This window comes from Chionomys nivalis, chromosome 8 (assembly GCF_950005125.1).
Source record: "Chionomys nivalis chromosome 8, mChiNiv1.1, whole genome shotgun sequence".
In the NCBI taxonomy this organism is placed as follows: domain Eukaryota; kingdom Metazoa; phylum Chordata; class Mammalia; order Rodentia; family Cricetidae; genus Chionomys; species Chionomys nivalis.
This window is the reverse complement of record NC_080093.1, coordinates 82,960,807-82,979,444: the sequence shown is the minus strand read 5'-3', so window position 1 is coordinate 82,979,444 and position 18,638 is coordinate 82,960,807. Positions and strand designations below refer to the sequence as shown.

The 18,638-nt window shown below is 48.3% G+C and overlaps 1 protein-coding gene across 1 annotated transcript in view; it reads left to right on the top strand.

Annotated features, from left to right (window-relative positions):
* Spon1 (spondin 1) overlaps nt 1-17,458 on the top strand; it is a 302,789-nt gene extending 285,331 nt beyond the window's left edge. The window contains exons 8-16 of the mRNA XM_057778046.1: nt 4,804-5,005; nt 6,272-6,412; nt 6,807-6,882; nt 7,950-8,132; nt 9,915-10,085; nt 10,213-10,380; nt 11,353-11,517; nt 13,263-13,526; nt 15,945-17,458. Of these exons, the coding sequence (XP_057634029.1) occupies nt 4,804-5,005; nt 6,272-6,412; nt 6,807-6,882; nt 7,950-8,132; nt 9,915-10,085; nt 10,213-10,380; nt 11,353-11,517; nt 13,263-13,526; nt 15,945-16,108 (1,534 nt within the window). The 3' untranslated portion in view covers nt 16,109-17,458. The remainder of the gene's footprint in view (nt 1-4,803; nt 5,006-6,271; nt 6,413-6,806; nt 6,883-7,949; nt 8,133-9,914; nt 10,086-10,212; nt 10,381-11,352; nt 11,518-13,262; nt 13,527-15,944) is intronic.
* Nucleotides 17,459-18,638: the final 1,180 nt, after the last annotated feature.

Here is an 18,638-nt window from a genome sequence, read left to right as displayed (position 1 = left end):
GTAGCAAATGAGAAACCACACCTGAGGTTGTCCTCCAGCCTACACACACACACACACACAGACACACACATGTTCACCACCACACACGCACACACACCATGTATACATGCACATACAGATACACAAAGAAGTTGTTAAAAAAACACTGGCTCACCATCCAGAGGAATTCTTAAGGAACGTAAGAAGAGGAAATTAGGTCCCCATATGTACCTAATCATACAGAAAGATAGGCGTGTCTTCAGGTGATGTCTTACTGTTCTCTTGCCATGACAAAACACCACGACCAACAACTTACAGAAGACTTGGCATTTAATTGGAGACTTGCTTACAAGTTTCCGAGGGTTAGTCCACTATTATTGTGGTGGGGAGGGCAGTGGCAGGCAGGTGTGGTACTAGAGCAATCGCTGAGAGCCCTGATCCAAAAGAAGGAAGCAGAGAGAGAAAGACTGGGCTTGGTGTGGACTTTTGAAACCTCAGAGCCCATCAACAGTGACACCCCACCTCCAACAAGGCCACACCTCCTAATCCTTCTCAAACAATTCTGCTCTCTGGCGAGCAAACATTGGAATAGATGAGCCTATGGGGGCATTCCTACTCCACATATACAGGTGAGAGGCGCTTTGAGACCCAAAAATGGTGAGCAGGATTTTCAGGATCAAGAAACAATAAGACCAATTCCATCACTGCCAGATATACATGTTAAGCTGACCCACTGTGGTTCTCCATACCTGGGGAGTACCAATAAAGCCCACCCCTGAGGAACTCCCCCAAAAAGAAATTGTTAGGAAGCCATTTTAATTATAAGTCTGGGGCAGTGGTAGCACACGCCTTTAATCCCAGCACTTGGGTGACAGAGGCAGGCAGATCTCTGAGTTCGAGACCAGCCTGGTCTACTAAGTGAATTCCTGAACAGCCAGGGCTACACAGAGAAGAAAAAAAAAAGACAATTATAGGTCGTTTTCTACAGAGACCTGCAGGACATGTGAGCACCAACAGACTACGGTCCCTGCCCCTCCAGTGGGTTGGAAAGGCTCCTGGAGACGGTGACACATGGAAGGTTTGAACTTGAGCTGCAGGAGACCACCTCCAGAGCTTGTTAAAACAAGTGACTGGAGCCGGGCGGTGGTGGCGCACGCCTTTAATCCCAGCACTTGGGAGGCAGAGGCAGGCGGATCTCTGTGAGTTCGAGACCAGCCTGGTCTACAAGAGCTAGTTCCAGGACAGGCTCCAAAACCACAGAGAAACCCTGTCTCGAAAAACCAAAAAAAAAACAAAAAAAAAAAACAAGTAACTGGGCCCTACCCCACACCCCTAATTCCCCAAATCTGTGTGGGGCAATTAACCTTCATTTCTGATAAGTGCCTGGGGGAGCCAAGGACCCACACTTTCCAAAGTGCTTTAGTATAGAAGTAAATGCCAGGACCCTGCTCCCAGGCTGGGCACAGGAAGGTTTTAGGAGCAGGGGTTTGGGGACAACATCCAGCCCTTGTTGGCCTGCTGATGCTGAAGCCAGGCTCTGACTTTTGCTCCATTCATGTTCCAGAGTCTAGACTAGTAACAGCCACAGTGGGAAGCTTGCTCAGAAAAGCCTCCACACCTCCCTTCTGCACATTGGTGTTTTGCCTTCGTATATGTCTGTGTGAGGGTGTTGGATTGTGTGAAACTGGAGTCACAGACAGTTGTGAGCTGCCATGTGGGTGCTGGGAATCGAACCCTGGTCCTCTGGAAGAACAGTCAGTGCTCTTAACCTCAGGGCCATCCCTCCAGCCCCACACCTCCCTTCTGATCTCATATTGAACTCACGGTCTTTTTCTCTCCGCAACAGAGAAAAACCAGTGTATATTAGCCAAAACGCACTGCACCAGAGGAATTTCCGATTTCAGATTTTGAAAACAGTATAACATGTACATATACATGTGTAATATATATACATATACATAATCATGTATCTTGGGGATCGAATCCAAGTCTAAACGTGAACTCATCTGTTTCATATACACCTTACAAAACAGCCTGAAGATAACTTTGTACAATATTTCATTAATTTTTTTAATTAGCACACGAAAGTGATGCATTTCCTCATGGTGTCTTCAGGTGTATGGCACACTTATTCACACTTACCCCACTCCTCACTGCTCCCTCGCTGCCTCTGCCTGGCTCCCGGAAGTCCTGGCCTTCTGTTCTCATGGACACATGTTGAGTTACTTCCTCCTGCGCTCCTTACCCTCCTCTCTCATGATCCCCTTTCTAGTTTCATGACCTACAGACACACACAAACCACAATCACAAGCACACACATCTGTATATAGTTTTTCTATAGATAAGATAAAAACTGCAATATTTGTGAGGGTGACTTATTTTGTTTAACATAATGCTTTCTGGCTCTATGCATATTCCTGCACATGTCATGACTGAATAAAATCTACTGTGTATTTATAAAAGTCACCTATTCCTCCGTTGATGGACATCTAGATGGGAGTCATTGGCTGGTTATATTACAAATTTTCGAAGAATTTTGTGTATGCAACTATTTCACGATATAGAATTTTCTATTTGTGGGATTGTGTCAGTACCCAAGCTGCTGTGGAGTCTGGGGTATTCCAGCTTTGGGGTCTTCAGAGCAAAGATGTTAAACCTGTGATTGTAATCGTAGCAGAGGTGCCAAGCACTGGACTGGGCAAACTATGCAGGAGAGCTGGCCAATTACTCCCTGTAACCTCTGACACAGACATGTGATCCCCATTTTAAAGGTGTGGAAGCCAGGGCCAGAGAGATGCTATACGAGCAAGGGGACTTGAGTTCAGGCCTTCCGGATCTCATAGAAAAGCTGAGCATGGCTGTGTGTGCCTATGAGCCTGGCACTGGGGAAACAGGAACCGGTGGGTCCTGGAAGCTCACTGGACAGCGAGTTTAGCCAAAACAGTGAGCCTTGGGTTGAAAGAGAAATGCTATCTCAAACAATAAGATGGAGAATGATAGAGGAAGACCTCTGACATGGCAAGGTACATGCATCCACATATATGTGCACATACATAAAACACAAATAAAAATATTTGGAAAATGATTTTGCTGCTCAGACATGGAGGACACACCGCTCCATGGGATGCTGTCAAGACACACACCTAAGCTTTCCTCCCCTCTGCTTGTTGGTTGGTTCCATTTGTCTGCCAAGGGCCAATGATCTAAATCAGGGGAACCCACTGGGTCTGGAGCCATCACTCTCTGGGCTGGGTGAGGGTAGGCAGAAGCGCAGATCTCAGAAGAAGCCACAGGGTCTCTCAAACAGCAAGGGCTGAGCAGCTACCAGATGGAATGAACAGATCAGTTGGTGACTAGCCAAGGATTCCCCACAGCTAGCGGCCTAAGGCTGCAAAGTCATGCCAAACTGCCTTTAAGTCTTGGCCCCTGCTACCCAAGCTCATTCATTCCAATACACGTACATTGCCTCTCAACAAAATCCAGGGTCATAATTCTACCCTTAGCAAGACCAATGAATGGAAAATGGGATAGGATGGGTCTGTCACCTAGAACGTATTGAGGGAGCTGCGGGCCTCTTCCCACAGCCCGGCTCCCGCATGGTTAGCTTTATACCCAAAATAACAACACACGCATTGTATTCTTTTAAACACTGCTTGGCCCATTTCTATTCGTGTGTGTAGCACCCCAAGGTGTGTTTACCGGGAAGATTCTAGTCTACGTCCATCCTGGGTCGGAGCTTTATTGCGTCTGCCGGGGAGAGGGGAGCATGGCGTCTGCTCCAGAGAGCAGAGCTGTCGAGTCTGAGCTCACTTCCTCTTCCTCCCAGCATTCTGTTCTGTTTACTCCACCCACCTATGTTTTAACCTATGAGGGCCAAGCAGTTTCTTTATTACTTAACCAATGAAATCAACAGATTGATATATGACACTCCCACATCAAGAACGCGCTAAGAGAACGGGACTCTGTCACCTAGAATACGCTAAGAGAACAGGACTCTTCCTCCGCACTCCCTTCTGTGGGCCACCTCCATCATCTCTTACAATGCAGCCCCTCTTGAGATCTTGCAACCTGGGGAGATAAGCCTGAAGAGCTGCACATCGTAGCTGGAGTCTGCAGACATTACTTCCAGCTGCTGGAATATTTAGCCAAAGGTTCCTGGCTCTTTAACTCAACTGGTAACCAGGGCAACCAGATGGTCATGCCCTGATGCCAGGCAGGTCCTCGCCTTGGGTGACCTCTTATGGTAAACAGAGGCAGAAGGCATGGGAAGACCTTTGGTACTCTGGAGATCTCAATTGAGTGGAGAGGAGGAGACTTTAGGAACTGATAGTGGAAAGAACATTGACCTTGAACTCATGTTTGTGTGGGTCATTGTCTCCATTCTGTCCTGCCCCTTAATGTGACTTTGGACAAATTCTATAACTCTCTTGAAGAAGTCAGAATCAGAATCAATAATCCTTGCTTTAGTTCTGTTATAAAGATGAAATGAAGGTATGTCTTAGGACCGTGGAACAGTTACTGTTTGCAAAGTTCATCTCACATCCTAGACACACACACACACACACACACACACACACACACCTGATTTCCCAGAGCTTTACAGTGCAGTGAGAGATGCATCAGTCCACAGCTAAGCAAATAAATCATAGTTGGAAATTCTATAGAGGTGTTCAAAAATGGACAGTGTAAGGCATAAACCACGGATGCCTGAGGAGTCTGTTCCCTCTCTGTCCCTCTCAGTTTCTAACAATGGCCAAGCCACACGACTCCCAAGTATGTGTGCAGCCCATCCCCAATGTGATAGCCTCTGTATTTGGTTTCTAGGAGAGCAGCACCCTCAGCTGAATTCTCAGTGGACAGGACACGCCACTTAATGTCCTTCTTGACCATGATGGGCCCTAGTCCTGATTGGAATGTGGGCCTATCTGCCGAGGATCTGTGCACCAAGGAGTGTGGCTGGGTCCAGAAAGTGGTGCAGGACCTGATTCCCTGGGACGCTGGCACTGACAGCGGGGTGACCTATGAGGTAGGTGTGTGCCCACAGCAGAAGGCAGAACTCCTTAGCAACCTCTTCTGGTCTGCCCTATTCTAGGTGTCTAGGGTGTGACTCAGCTATGTCCTAGAAGTCCCTTGTGGCCAGCATTGTTCTGTGTACCAACTGCATTAAAGTCTGGAGCCATCATAAGGCCGAGGAGGTGGCTAGGTTGTTAAGAGCACTCATTGTTGTTAAGAGGACAAGTTCAGTTCCCAGCCCCTGCAAGGCAGCTAACAAGCATCTGTAACTCCAGTTCCCGAGGATCTAAGCCTCTCTTCTAACATCCATCCATGGGTACCAGGCGCACAGGTGGTATGCATACAAGTATGCAGGCAAAAAACAAAACAAAATAAAATAAAACTTTAACATGTAAAATAAATAAATCTTTTTTAAAAGATATTTTTAAAGTCTGGAGCCATCAGAAAACCGATAAGAGAGAAACTTGCAGACAGCTACTTCAGTGACGTTCTTGCTAGGCAAGCAGGAAGGAGTCAGTTCCCCAGAATGTAGGTTACAAAGTCAGGCAGGGTGGCTCATGTTGATGATCCTAGTGCTGGGGAGGGAGAAACAGGTGGACCCTGGATCTTGCTGCTTGCCACACTCAACATTCTATCTGTAATCTGAGGCTGCCTTCTCACAGCAATGCCAGAGCTGAGTAGTCATCAGGCACAGCGTGACTCACATCTGACCAGACACGAGAACAGTCCGCTGCCTGGTCCAGCAGAAAAAGCCTTGGATCCAGGTCAAGCTGGCTCAGCCACTTCTAAGCTTGGATGACCTCTTTGGCACTTGGCTCTTCCAGCTGGCCACAAACTTCTGGTGCTCATGGAAATTTCTAAGATAGGTTTATGGATTTCCAAGCACAGGGTCTACACAAGTGGAATTCCATGAACATAATATACCTTTTTTAAGATTTTTTTTACGTGTGCAAGTAACTCTAGCTGCATCAGAGTTATACCAGAAGAGGGCATCAGATCCCATGACAGATGGCTGTGAGCCACCATGTGACTGCTGAAAATTGAACTCAGGACCTCTGGAAGAGCAGTCAGTGCTCTTAACCGCTGAGCCATCTCTCCAGCCCTAGTTACATTTCTCAAATTCCAACCAGAGCATGCTCTATTTAATCCTCCAAATCACACACACACACACACACACACACACACACGTCCTAGCAGAGTTTTTGTTCTGATCTCAATAAACAAATTCCTCTGAGGTTTTCCCTTTGTATTTCCCACGCTGTCTGTTTTATTCCTGCAGTCACCAAACAAGCCCACAATTCCTCAGGAAAAAATCCGACCCCTGACCAGTCTGGACCATCCTCAGAGTCCTTTCTATGACCCAGAAGGTGGGTCCATCACACAAGTGGCCAGAGTCGTCATCGAGAGAATCGCCCGGAAGGTACCGTGAGGAGGGCCATTGTTCCTGTACACCTTTCTAGAACCACTGGAGTCTCTGCAGGAAGCAGCTCTGGATATGGGATTTCTGGGCCTCCTGAGGTCTCAAGCATGAAAATTATCTTTTAGAGTGAAGCCGGGTTCAAATGAATGATTTGATCCAAGCAGATTAGTTTATCCTAAGTTCTACAGTCAGTTGCTAATGTGTGCCATGGTCAGGATATCTGTTTAGTCAATGCTTTTTTCTTGCATTTCTTTTCACTTAAGCTATAAGTTCTGTTAGCCCAGAACTCCACTATCACGTGGGTCTTGTCCCAAGGAAACATTAGAATTAGGTATTCCAGCTCTCCCTTGAACATTCTCTTTTCCTGACTGTCTACTCTCTGTTTCTTTGGCAGGGAGAACAATGCAACATTGTACCTGACAATGTGGATGATATTGTTGCTGACCTGGCTCCAGAAGAGAAGGATGAAGGTACACTGTTCTCCTCTGTCGCAGGTGGCAACATAAACTGACACAGAGTTGCCATCTCTGAAATAATCAGGATGCCTGGAGGCAGGGGAACTCCGGTGTCTAAGCATGTGCTTGGCATGTACCAATCCCTGGTCTCTATTTCCAGCATCCTAGCCAAGGAAAAGACTAAAATCCAAGGCCAACATTAGGCACCAATATAAGACAATTGGTGGAGGAGTGACATCGGAGCAAGTATTAACATTAGTTCTCTATGACGGCCATGGAGACGGCATTTGGTGGGTTTTGCAGTATCCAGACTGCTGTCTGCTTTGCTGCTTGTCAGGCGGAGACAAGTCCATCTCCCTATCATCAAGAACAAAGTTCAGGCCCGACAGTCAGGAGAGAAAGGCAGAGCCTTGGTTTTTAAATTTCCTCACAGAACCTAGACTTCATGAGTCTGTAACCCCGACGAGAAACCAACCTTCCCATCTCCTCTCAACTATGAAATGGGTATCATAACAGATGCTGCTTCCGAGAAAACGAGACTCAACAGGCTCAGTTAAGTGAGGTTCTTAGGATGCCAGCACAGGGCAAGTGCCTGGGGAGCTGACACGTGTGGGTGGGGCCAATGGAAAGGTGTGTGAGCTTCTCAAAACTGCCCATGAAATGCCCACCTGCTTAGAAACAATGCCTGCCAAGGAAGGTGGTGTTGGGAAGATACACAGGTACAGAGGATCTTTCAGGAAGAGAGTAGTCCCAGTCATTAGATATTTACCAGCAGGAATTTTTTAAAAAAAAAATTATTTATGTGTATTGGTGTGTTGCCTACATGCATGTCTGTGTGAGGGTGTCAGATCCCCTGAAACTGGAGTTACTGACAGTTGTGAGCTGCCATGTGGGAATGGAACCCGGGTCCTCTGGAAGGGCAGCTAGTGCTCTTAATTGCTGAGCCATCTCTCCAGCCCCTGGAACATCAAGGGAAGAAAGCGTCTGCTTCTGTCCCTAGAACACACAGATAAGCCTTTATGCAGAGAGCAGCCATGGCTGCCACAGGCTCCCAGGGAGAACATGACAAACACTCTTTGCAGATGACACCCCAGAAACCTGCATCTATTCCAACTGGTCTCCGTGGTCGGCCTGCAGCTCCTCCACCTGTGAAAAGGGCAAGAGGATGCGGCAGCGCATGCTGAAGGCGCAGCTGGACCTCAGCGTCCCCTGCCCTGACACGCAGGACTTTCAGCCCTGCATGGGCCCTGGCTGCAGCGATGAAGGTAAGGTAAGGCCTAGGCCAGCCGGAGAAGACTGGGAAGAGAGGCCCACCTGGCAACATGGGTCCCTTTCGCCATGACGGGCAGTGTTCCCAAATTGGCATCGTGGTCATTCATCTCCATTGCTCCAACCAGAGCAAGGGCCTCCTACAGTATCTTGAGGTCTCTGAACACACAGCCCATCATATAACAAATTTCTGAGACTCACCCTTCTTCCTTCATGCGTTACTTGTATGTCACCTAGACCAAAATGCCTGTCAGGACATTAGGGGAAAGGATTTGTCAGAGTCAGAGGATTTAGTCAGCGGTTGCTTGATTTCATGTACTTCATGGCACCCCAGTAAAATATGGTGGTAGAAGAGTGATCTACTTTCTCTAGCTAGACCCCACTTCCTAAAGTCTCCCCAATACTCCCAACCACCACAAGATACTGTTAGAAATAAGTTTGGGGTCACAAAAGAAAGAGACCGCCATTCTGACTGAAGGGTCTGGACAATGGTAAGCTTTACTCTTGCTCAAAGGGTGTGTTCAGGAAGAAGGAACACGCGGACAGGAGGTGCATTTAGTTTTTATTCTAACTCGGGTGACGGCTGTGTCTTTTCCTCATTGGCTAGGGTCCAATCTCACAATCATACTCAGTCGGCTAGTCTGAAAAGAATTGGTGCATAGGAAATAGCAGAGGGAATGAGGGGGTCACTAGAGGTGAGGGGCCACTGGAGGTGAGGGGTCACTGCTCCAAAGGAAGAGGGCCCCTTCTCCAGGCCATCCAATTCCTAGGATAGAGCAGTGAGCCTCACATATAGCCCAAACCAGTCTAGAGCTCACTCTGTAGCTCCATGTGGGTCAGGAACTCATGATGCCCCTGCCTCCGCCACTGGAGTGCTGAGATTGCTGGGCTCCCAAATGCTTTTAAGTAATTGTCATTCCTGGCCCCTCTTCCGAACCCGACCTGAGCCTTATGCGGAGCGCAGAGCACTTGTTTCACATATGGGGCCTTCAGCTCATTGCTTACTTTCTCCGCTGGAAACTGCTCAAAGGTCAGGCTTGCTTTCTGCAATTCTGCAAAACCTACGTCACTACACATAGATTTGGAGATTGCAGTGTCGGCGCCCGGTACAGCAGGATGATGATTGCGGGGCCAAGGGCAAAGGGCAGCTACCTGCTTCTGCATGACTCTTTCTGCCTGTACAGCCTATGCTGTTTCCTATTCTTACTCTGAGGAGGGCTAGACAGGCTATACTTATTCTGTGGCAGGGCCATTCAGGCTGGAATGGTGCCTCGCACAAAGAAAAGCAATTCCAAGCAGGGGCTAGCTAAAACAGTACAATCTCCTGCACACCGCTTTCCAGCTTTTCCTGGCAGTAGCGTGGCCTGCCTCTCGGGGCTTTGCTCCCACAGTGATCATTGCTAGCCATGTGGGCCTCAAACAGAGCACCATGGAGAACAAACCCTGCTATAGACAAGCCTTCAAGGAGACAGGGAGAAGAAATTCACTGTCAGCCCTGAGGCTCCTTTGGGGGTACAAGAGCTAGGCAGATAATGCCAATAGTGGCGCTGAAGTCTCTAAGAATAGCCTAAGACTCCTCCACAGGAAAGCTGCCACTATTATGTCAGGCAGGCGGCCCCAGGAGGTACGACAGTACTAAATCGCTGGACCTGGACCTTTTCCTTGAACCTGGGGCACCTGCTCCACTCCTTAACCGCCTCTCCTCCCAGACCCAGAGTTCTCCTGTACCAACCCCAGGTTCTTTTCTGCTCCTCCTGAGCATGCTCAGTGTGTTGCAGATGGCTCCACTTGTACCATGTCCGAGTGGATCACATGGTCGCCCTGCAGCATCTCATGTGGCATGGGCATGAGGTCCCGGGAAAGGTACGTGAAGCAGTTCCCAGAGGACGGCTCGGTGTGCACACTGCCCACGGAAGAGACAGAGAAGTGCACAGTCAACGAAGAGTGCTGTGAGTGGGGCGAGGGGGGTGGGCGGGGCGGGGGGAAGGGTGCGGGGTGCCCTTAAGTGGGTGGGGCAAGCAGGCAGGCGGACCCCCGAAACAAACCGCACAACTCCAACTGTGTGGACTCCCCCAGCTCCTAGCAGCTGCCTGGTGACTGAGTGGGGCGAATGGGATGACTGCAGCGCCACCTGTGGGATGGGCATGAAGAAGCGGCACCGTATGGTCAAGATGAGCCCCGCGGACGGCTCCATGTGCAAGGCTGAGACGTCGCAGGCGGAGAAATGCATGATGCCCGAGTGCCGTGAGTGGGTATGGGGAGGGATTTGGGCAGCGAACCTCAAAAGGACAAGAGACACCCACGTGCTGCCCGACTAGGTGGATGAATAGGGACCAAGAGAGAGCAGGAAGTGGTCTTGTAGGGCACTGTCAGGAGCAAGAGGAACCGAGGTGTGCGGGTATCCCACCAATTAGATCCAGACAGGCCCCTTGCAGGTGTTTTACACACACTGGTGACTTCTGGATAGAATTCACCTGCCGCTGCGTTCTCTAGAAGCATTTCCCTTGGGGCAATGGACAGGGATAGTAAATTTAGGTAGGACATGCTTTGGACTCTGCCAAGTCATTCCTGGCTTTTTGTTTGTGGGGTTGAGACAGTCTCATTGTGAAGCCCTGACTGGCCTGGAACCAGCTAGGTAGAACCAGGCTTGCCTTGAAGTCATAGAAATCCCACTGCCTCTGCCTCCACATGCTGAGATTAAAAGTGTGCACGAGTATGACCAGCACATCTGTTTTATGATGGCCCTGTTAGGTGTCATAAGACACAACTATGCCCACTCTAGGTGCAAATGCATGAGCATGTGTGTGTGTGCGCGCACACACACACACACACACACACACAGACACGTTCTAGGGATTTCAGCTCAGACAAAGCAAAACTGCAGCACTAAGCCAATTCCCTGTCGGGGCATCATGAGGAGTGTACTTCGTGAGGCCCTATTAAATCTATAGATCATTAATTAAATCCATTAAATCAGTGATGTCTCTGTTGAGAACTTGCACTCCGCTTCACTGACCCTCACCTGGTGTAAGGTCATGACCACCAGCTGGGCCACTTCCTGCCTGAGAGTTACTTCCTGCTCCAGGCTGTCCACTCTGAACCTAGGGTCCAATTCCATTCTATCCTAGTGGCCAGTGCAGGTGGGGGTTTTCCAGGGCCAACATCAAAGAAACAAAAGGTGCCTGTTCTCAGTGCCAAACTCGGCTCTTAACCTAGATACCATCCCGTGCTTGCTGTCCCCCTGGTCCGAGTGGAGCGACTGCAGCGTCACCTGTGGGAAGGGCATGCGGACCCGCCAGCGGATGCTCAAGTCTCTGGCAGAGCTGGGCGACTGTAACGAGGAATTGGAGCAGGTGGAGAAATGCATGCTCCCAGAATGTCGTAAGTTCCCAGGTCCTGGAAGCCCACCCCTCGCTTGGTCCAGTGAGCCTCCAACCAGCTACGTGCTAATACTACCAGACGGGGAGACAGCTAAGTGGATAAATCACTTTGTGTACAAACGTGGGGACCAGGCTTTGGGTCCCCAGAACCCACATAAAAGCCTAGCAGGCGTATACTGACTAGCTAGACCAGCCAAATCAGTGACCTTAGGCTCAAAAAGAGACCCTCTCTCATAAATACAGCGGAGAACAATGGAGAAAACACAAGAAATCATGTTTGTTCTTAAGACATGCCTGGGCATACACACACACAAACACACACACACGCAAAAGATTGTAGACTGGTAACATCCTATAGTGAGATTAATTTGTCTGGAAGAAAGAGTGGAGTTTGGATCTGTGTTGGCAGAAACTCTTCAATTTCATTGTTGTCTGCCAAACACACAAACACACAGAATGGCTGTGAAGACTAAACAGGAGATGGACACTAATGCTGTAGCACACCCAGTCCTTGTCTCCCCCACCTTGCTTAGGAGCTTGTCTGACCAGGAACTTTGTAACCTTTCAATTCTATCCCAGTACCTTGTGTTTTATTTACTTACCTGTGACTGGAGGCTGGCCATTAAGTCACTATTCCACAAGGCTGGTAAGAAGGGAAGAAAGAGTCAGCTTCTCAAAAACATCTGCCCACATCTGCCTCTGCAATCTGTGTAGTCAGTATCTCTGACTATTATTCCTGCTTCCCAGTCCATACAGCAACAAAACACTCCTGTGGGGACCAAAGCCAGCTCCTGGCACGAAGTGTGAGCAGGTGCGGGCCCCCATCAACGGCCTCAGCAGCCTTGGGCTCTTACTACCCATGGTCGGTACACAGCTACCTCAATGACTGGGCTCTAGAGCCTTCATCTAGTGGTGACGGTCACCAATTCATACAAGTGTTTATATCCACAGGGTCTATTCAAGGGGATCAGGAAATGAACATCCACAGGGTACTGCTGGTAGCAAAGAGCTCATTTAATCCACATAGCCTATTACAATTATCCCCATTTGGCAGACAAGCTCCTTCAGGGAAAGGGGCCAGAAAAGGCTTAGTCGAAGAGTGTGAAATCATTTGCCTCCTTGGACACATCTTGAAAAATCAGACCAAAATGCTGTTTCCCCTCACACTGCAAGGTGCTTGCTTAGTAAGAATGCTAGATCCTTTGTTATGATAAACCCTAAAACACCTTTTGCACTTGATCCTTGTAGAAAACCCCATCTCGGGCTCCTGTGTTCTGCACAGACCACCACATGCAGGATGCAGCTGAGGTGCAGAATAAGAAAAGCTGTATGGGTTTGAGAAAGCCCTAAGCATGGGTTCATGCAGGCAAGTCACCTGCAACCTTGTTCTCTCCAAAGGCTATGTATTGGGTGGCCATTTGCTGAAGACCACTATGGCTCCCCTGAGGAAATCTAGGTTCCTTGAGACTGTGGGGGCTGGTCAGTGCCACTAGAAGCTGACATGATTATTCCAGGAAGTTACAGGGCAAGGCGTGAGGTTACAAAAACGCCTTCAATGTCCCCCATCACCTTAAATCACAGAGGAGCCAGAATGAGAAGAGCATGGGGTCATGATCTGCCATGACAGCATTGCCCCTACTGCTCCAGATAATGCCACTGCTTCTAGATCCCAGTTTCTTCTGATTGAGACGGTCAAAGGGGATATATACTCAACTACTCTGTTTCCCACTGTCTCCATCTTGCCAGCCATTGACTGTGAACTCAGCGAGTGGTCCCAGTGGTCTGAATGTAACAAATCATGCGGGAAAGGCCACATGATTCGAACCCGGACAATCCAAATGGAACCTCAGTTTGGGGGTGTACCCTGCCCAGAGACTGTGCAACGCAAGAAGTGCCGCGCCCGGAAATGCCTTCGCAACCCATCAGTCCAGAAGCTGCGCTGGAGGGAGGCCCGAGAGAGCAGGCGCAGTGAACAGCTAATGGAGGAGTCAGAGGGAGAGCAGTTCCCAGGTACAGTTCCCCGAAGGCCAGGGCAGGTGGGGCTGCTCTGGGCTCAGAGAGAGAGAGAGAGGCACTTTGGACCATTCAGACCAATTCCCAAATACCAAGAAAGCATAATTTATACAGAAGAGATTGGGTGAATATTTGTGTGTTTGTGTATGTGTGTGTGTATAACTGTCAAAATAGATTTTCAAGCAAAGAGCCTTTGGAAATTGTACACTGTTCTTTCTTCGCATTTGTAAAGCACTTTGCTCACAATCAGCTATGACTAACCAACCCCATTTACTTCTGCATAAAGGGAAAATGACGGCACAGGTGCATGATTGCTTAGGAAATCTTTATGGCTCATCAGATCAAACCATCCCTGTAAGTGTAGGACAAGTCTATCCTGGCCAGTGGGTTCTCAGTTTAATGCTAACCACAAAGCTTAGCATTTGGACTTATTTCTTCCAGCTGATGTGGAGCCAGGCAAACACTCCAGCAGAACAAAGGAAGCCAGAGAATGGGCACAAAACAAACTGGAGTTTGAGGAAATGCAGGACAGAGAAAGTCAGACTGACTCTTACGGAGTTTTTAGGAGCTTGCTATATGATAAGCATTCATGCAGATAAAAATAAATTAGAGGGGGCTGGAGAGATGGCTCAGTGGTTAAGAGCAGTGGCTGCTCTTCCAAAGGTCCTGAGTTCAATTCCCAACAACCACATGGTGGCTCATAACCATCTGTAATGAAATCTGGTGCCTTCTTCTGGCCTACAGGCATACATGCAGGCAGAACACTGTATACATAATAAATAAATAATCTTTAAAATAATAAATAAATTAGAAACATAAACCCATTCTTTAAAATCACCATCTAGAGAGATGGGTACTCTTTCAGAGGACCCAGGTACAGTTCCCAGCACCCAAATGGTAGCTCACAACATTCTGTAACTCCAGTACCGGGGGATCTGATGCCCTCTTCTGGCCTCCACATGCATTTGTGTGCATATGGTGTATAGACAGGCAGAACACACACAACACAGAGAAGATAATTAAAGAATAGTAATAACCCCAACATGGAATGGCACTGCTGAATGAGCTGGTCCAAACCAAGAAAGCCAAATGATTGACAGGTCAACAGAATGATGATTTGAGGCAATCCATGGTTAAGTCCTGGGCACAGACCATTAACCATTCTTTGAATTCCCTGGAGGCAAACACAGCAGCCATGGAAAAGTTCAGTGGCTCTTCCTTAATACAGTCCACTTCACCTTTGATGAGCGAGAAGAGCGCATGCCTTTAATCCCTACACTTGAGCAAAGCTAGTTCTAGTACATCAAAGGCTACACAAAGAAACTGTGTCAAGAAACCAAAATGTGGGGGGAGAAGGAAGGCAGGGAGGGAGGGAAGGAAGGAGGGAGGGAGGGAGGGAGGGAGGGAGGGAGGGAGAGAGAGAGAGAGAGAGAGAGAGAGAGAAAGAGGAAAAAAGAAAAGAAAAAAGGTAGCTCATTCTCCAGTGTAGAGATGAACTAAGTCGACAGGCCCTTTCTTTAGGGAGTATTCTATACCAAGATGTCTGTGGCAGGCAGGCAGTCATCAGTCCCAGTTAAAGGCAGCTATATGCTCAGCAGTTTCTCCAGGAAACTTTGCTGTGGTGTAGTAAACAGGTACCTCATACATAGTCATGAGCATGCTGTCTTCAAAGATGAGATGTATGAAGGGCTACTGGTGTGTGCAGACAAGAGAACTCCTGCCTCCCAAGTGCTACTGATGTATACAAACAAGGACCTCATTGCCGGTGGACAGAGGGATTCCTTTGAGGAAGGCATCGTCATGTTTCATAGGAAGAAGAAAAGAATTGTTCATTTGACTTAGTAATGGGTAGGCTGAGACCTCGGGCAGGGAGGCTCAGGAAGTAGTTCAGTGCTCCATGCTGGTCATCATTCACAAACTTTTAGCCATGATCCTGCAGCACGGAGGCCAGCTGGCTTGGTTTCACTCTTCTGAGGTTTGGCTGTGTTAAGACTCACTCTCTTTTGCACAGTCACAATCAAGAGGAGCTGGAAGAGCAACCTCAGGCTCACCTGCTTTTCTGGGGCCTCTTGCCAAAGGGTCCCTTGAATGAGGTCACCCAGACTTGCTCACACCTAAGTTGTTTTCAGGCACAATTTTTTGTTCACATCCCATTAACCAAAGCAAGCCAAGCCTGGGTTCAAGGGGTGGGGAAACACTCCGACCTTTGACAGGAAGCGATCAGGACATTAATGGCCATAGCTTTTGCAACCCACCATATATGAGCTAGCAATCCCTAATACAATCAGTAGGAATTAATTAATTCAACCACTCATTACATGGAGAAGCAGAGAGCAGCAGACAACTCATGGACAGTCCTGCTGGAAGTCACTGCTCGCATTCTGCCGGCCTAACCACATATTCTCACTCTTTCAGGCTGTCGGATGCGCCCGTGGACAGCCTGGTCAGAATGCACCAAATTGTGTGGAGGCGGGATCCAGGAGCGTTACATGACTGTGAAGAAGAGGTTCAAAAGCTCCCAGTTTACCAGCTGCAAAGACAAGAAGGAGATCAGAGCGTGCAACGTGCACCCTTGTTAGCCGGGGTGCAATCCCCCCAGGGCTGCACCTCAGATTCCAGTCACCAATAAGGTTGGGTGGTTTGTTTGCTTGTTCCCGATGAGTTAAATTGTGTCCACTAGTTTTCATTTTTACGGTGTGGTTTGCCCAGTAGTCTATGGATGCCAAGGGACATCCTGTCTGAATATGTCTTGGTGGGTGCAGGCCAAGTGGGGCACCCCTGCCCTCAGGCAGCTCTCTTCCTACACTGAAGTGAGTAGCATTGGTTCACCTTGTACTAAACTGAAATGTGTCCCTCTGGAGCGTCCCCTTGGCCAAGCAGGACAGAGACCCTGGCCACATCCACAAGGAGAAGCAACCAGCATGCAGGGGACACCCATCAGATGCAGAGGACAGATTCCCCTTCCTCGCCTTTGGCCTGCGACCCCTGCAGAAGCCATTTCTCTTCATTTAGCGCAACTCCAGGTATCTTGGTAAAGCCTCCTCGCTCACGCGCACGAGTTCTCCAGGCCCTCGAGGAAAAGCAGGAAGGCGGGGTGGCTTTTATTCTACAAACCTGACACTGGTTTGTGACACCACAAAAGCAGCAGGTGACGGTGGCTGCTTTATTTAACCGTAGGTGGTGGTAAAGGAAATGAGGCATAAACTACGTTTCCTTTGGGTTTCGATTGCTGGTGCCATAGTTGTCCTAGGGTACCAGGGCATGACCCTCTTCTCAGCAGATTCCTCTTTGGACCAATGGAGGCAGTAAACTGGATACTAGTCCCAAATGTGACTTAAAATCTTCTTACAGATCCAGACCTTTAGGTTTCCCAAACTTCCTTAGAATAAAGCATCTTAACTCTGAGAACTACCTGCTAAGTTTGCCAGGAAGCCCCCGTGTCAATTCCTCAACAAAAATGCTGTCTTCCCTACTTATTAAGTCCCTGATAGTTTATAGTGAGAGAGGAGAGAGACAACCTACTCCCATGATTAAGACACAAACCTAGAGAAGGTTTATTCAGTCATGCCTGTGCCTCAGACATGTTCCCCGTGAACAATCCAAAGGAAGGCCAGGGGTTTCCACCGACCTCCAAGCCATCAGCAGCGCACTGAACCCATGTCTAACAACCCAGAAGCAGAAAACAGGGACATCTGTCTCTGTTGTGAGCTCATCGGCAGGTTCTGCTCATGCATCTGTTGAAACTATCTTCACATTCTTTTACAAGTCTGTTTATTACCGCTTCGTCCAAATACATACTGTGGGCAAGAGGCCCACATCCTCTGGATATACTACTTTAAGAATCTGCATTAAATACATCAGGATTATCTCCAGCCACATCTATGTACAACCCCCAAATATGTATTTTCCTTAACACAAGAGCGCCTGTTCAATAAAAAAATAAAAAAAATAAAAAATAAACCTCACTGGGTCTCTCTTTGTTTTTAGGCCATTAAGTAGTGGGAGGGTTGGGTCTTTTTTCAGTTTGTTACCCGGTTCATTTTCAGGAAAAGATGGGGCGTCTGTCCCCTCGAGGTGGGCCACTGGCATCATACCCCTTGCTCATCTGAAGCTTGAATTATTTCCAATATTATTTTTAGATATTTTAATGAACTGCTTTCTCCTTCAAAGGAATAGAATACAAAGAAATGAGAGGCTTAAAATTCTACTGGGGACCCCCCAACACCCACCCCCAACAAGTCCTGATGAAGAATCTGCCCTGCCTACTTCTGTAACATCCTTCATGATAACTGGTGGCAGGGTTCACTAACATATACTCTTCTTCTCTGATCCCAGTTGGGGATAATTTTCATCCTGACTTGGAAGACTTTTTAAAACCGAGAAAACTGGCTGGTGGCCAAGAGACTGAGAAACACACGTTGTTTGCAGTGGGGAATCTGTGATATCAAATCTCTTTCTCACCGAAGTCTCGTGTCAAGTGGTTGTCATTTTTTTCCAGCTAATCAATCATTTTGGAAATAAGATGTTTTTTTTACTACAAACGCAATCTGTTTGGACTCCCACTTGGGCTAATAAAAGAGAACCCACATTGTAAGACGTTCAGAGCTCTGCTTCCCAATCAGACATTGGGTCAATCTCCTGTCACCAGGCCAATGTGGTATTTTTGGTTTTGGTTTTCGCGACAGGGTTTCTCTATGTAGCGTGGCTAGTCTGGAACTCGCTTTGTAGACCAGCCTGCTGGCTTCGAACTCACAGAGATCTGCCTGCCTCTGCCTCCCACAACCACGGGGCCCAATGTGCTTTATCTGAGGGAATGAGACTAAAGCCTGGGCTCCTTTGGACTCCCAAGTGAAAAGCTTGCAGAGAATGCGTGCTGTGCTCCCACTGCCGCTGGAGCTCATGCGCATGCTTTCAGCATCCTCGAGGGCTGCAAGCAACGGGAAAGCGCACACTGCAGGCCTCCGGCACTCTGGCACCCACATCACAACCTATCCGCAGTAACTGCGTGGCTGTGTCAACACATCCCCTCTGTCACAGTATCTCTGTGCCCAGTTTCCATTAAGCCTCCACGCTTCAGACAATAAAAAGTAAAAACAAAATCTTGGATCA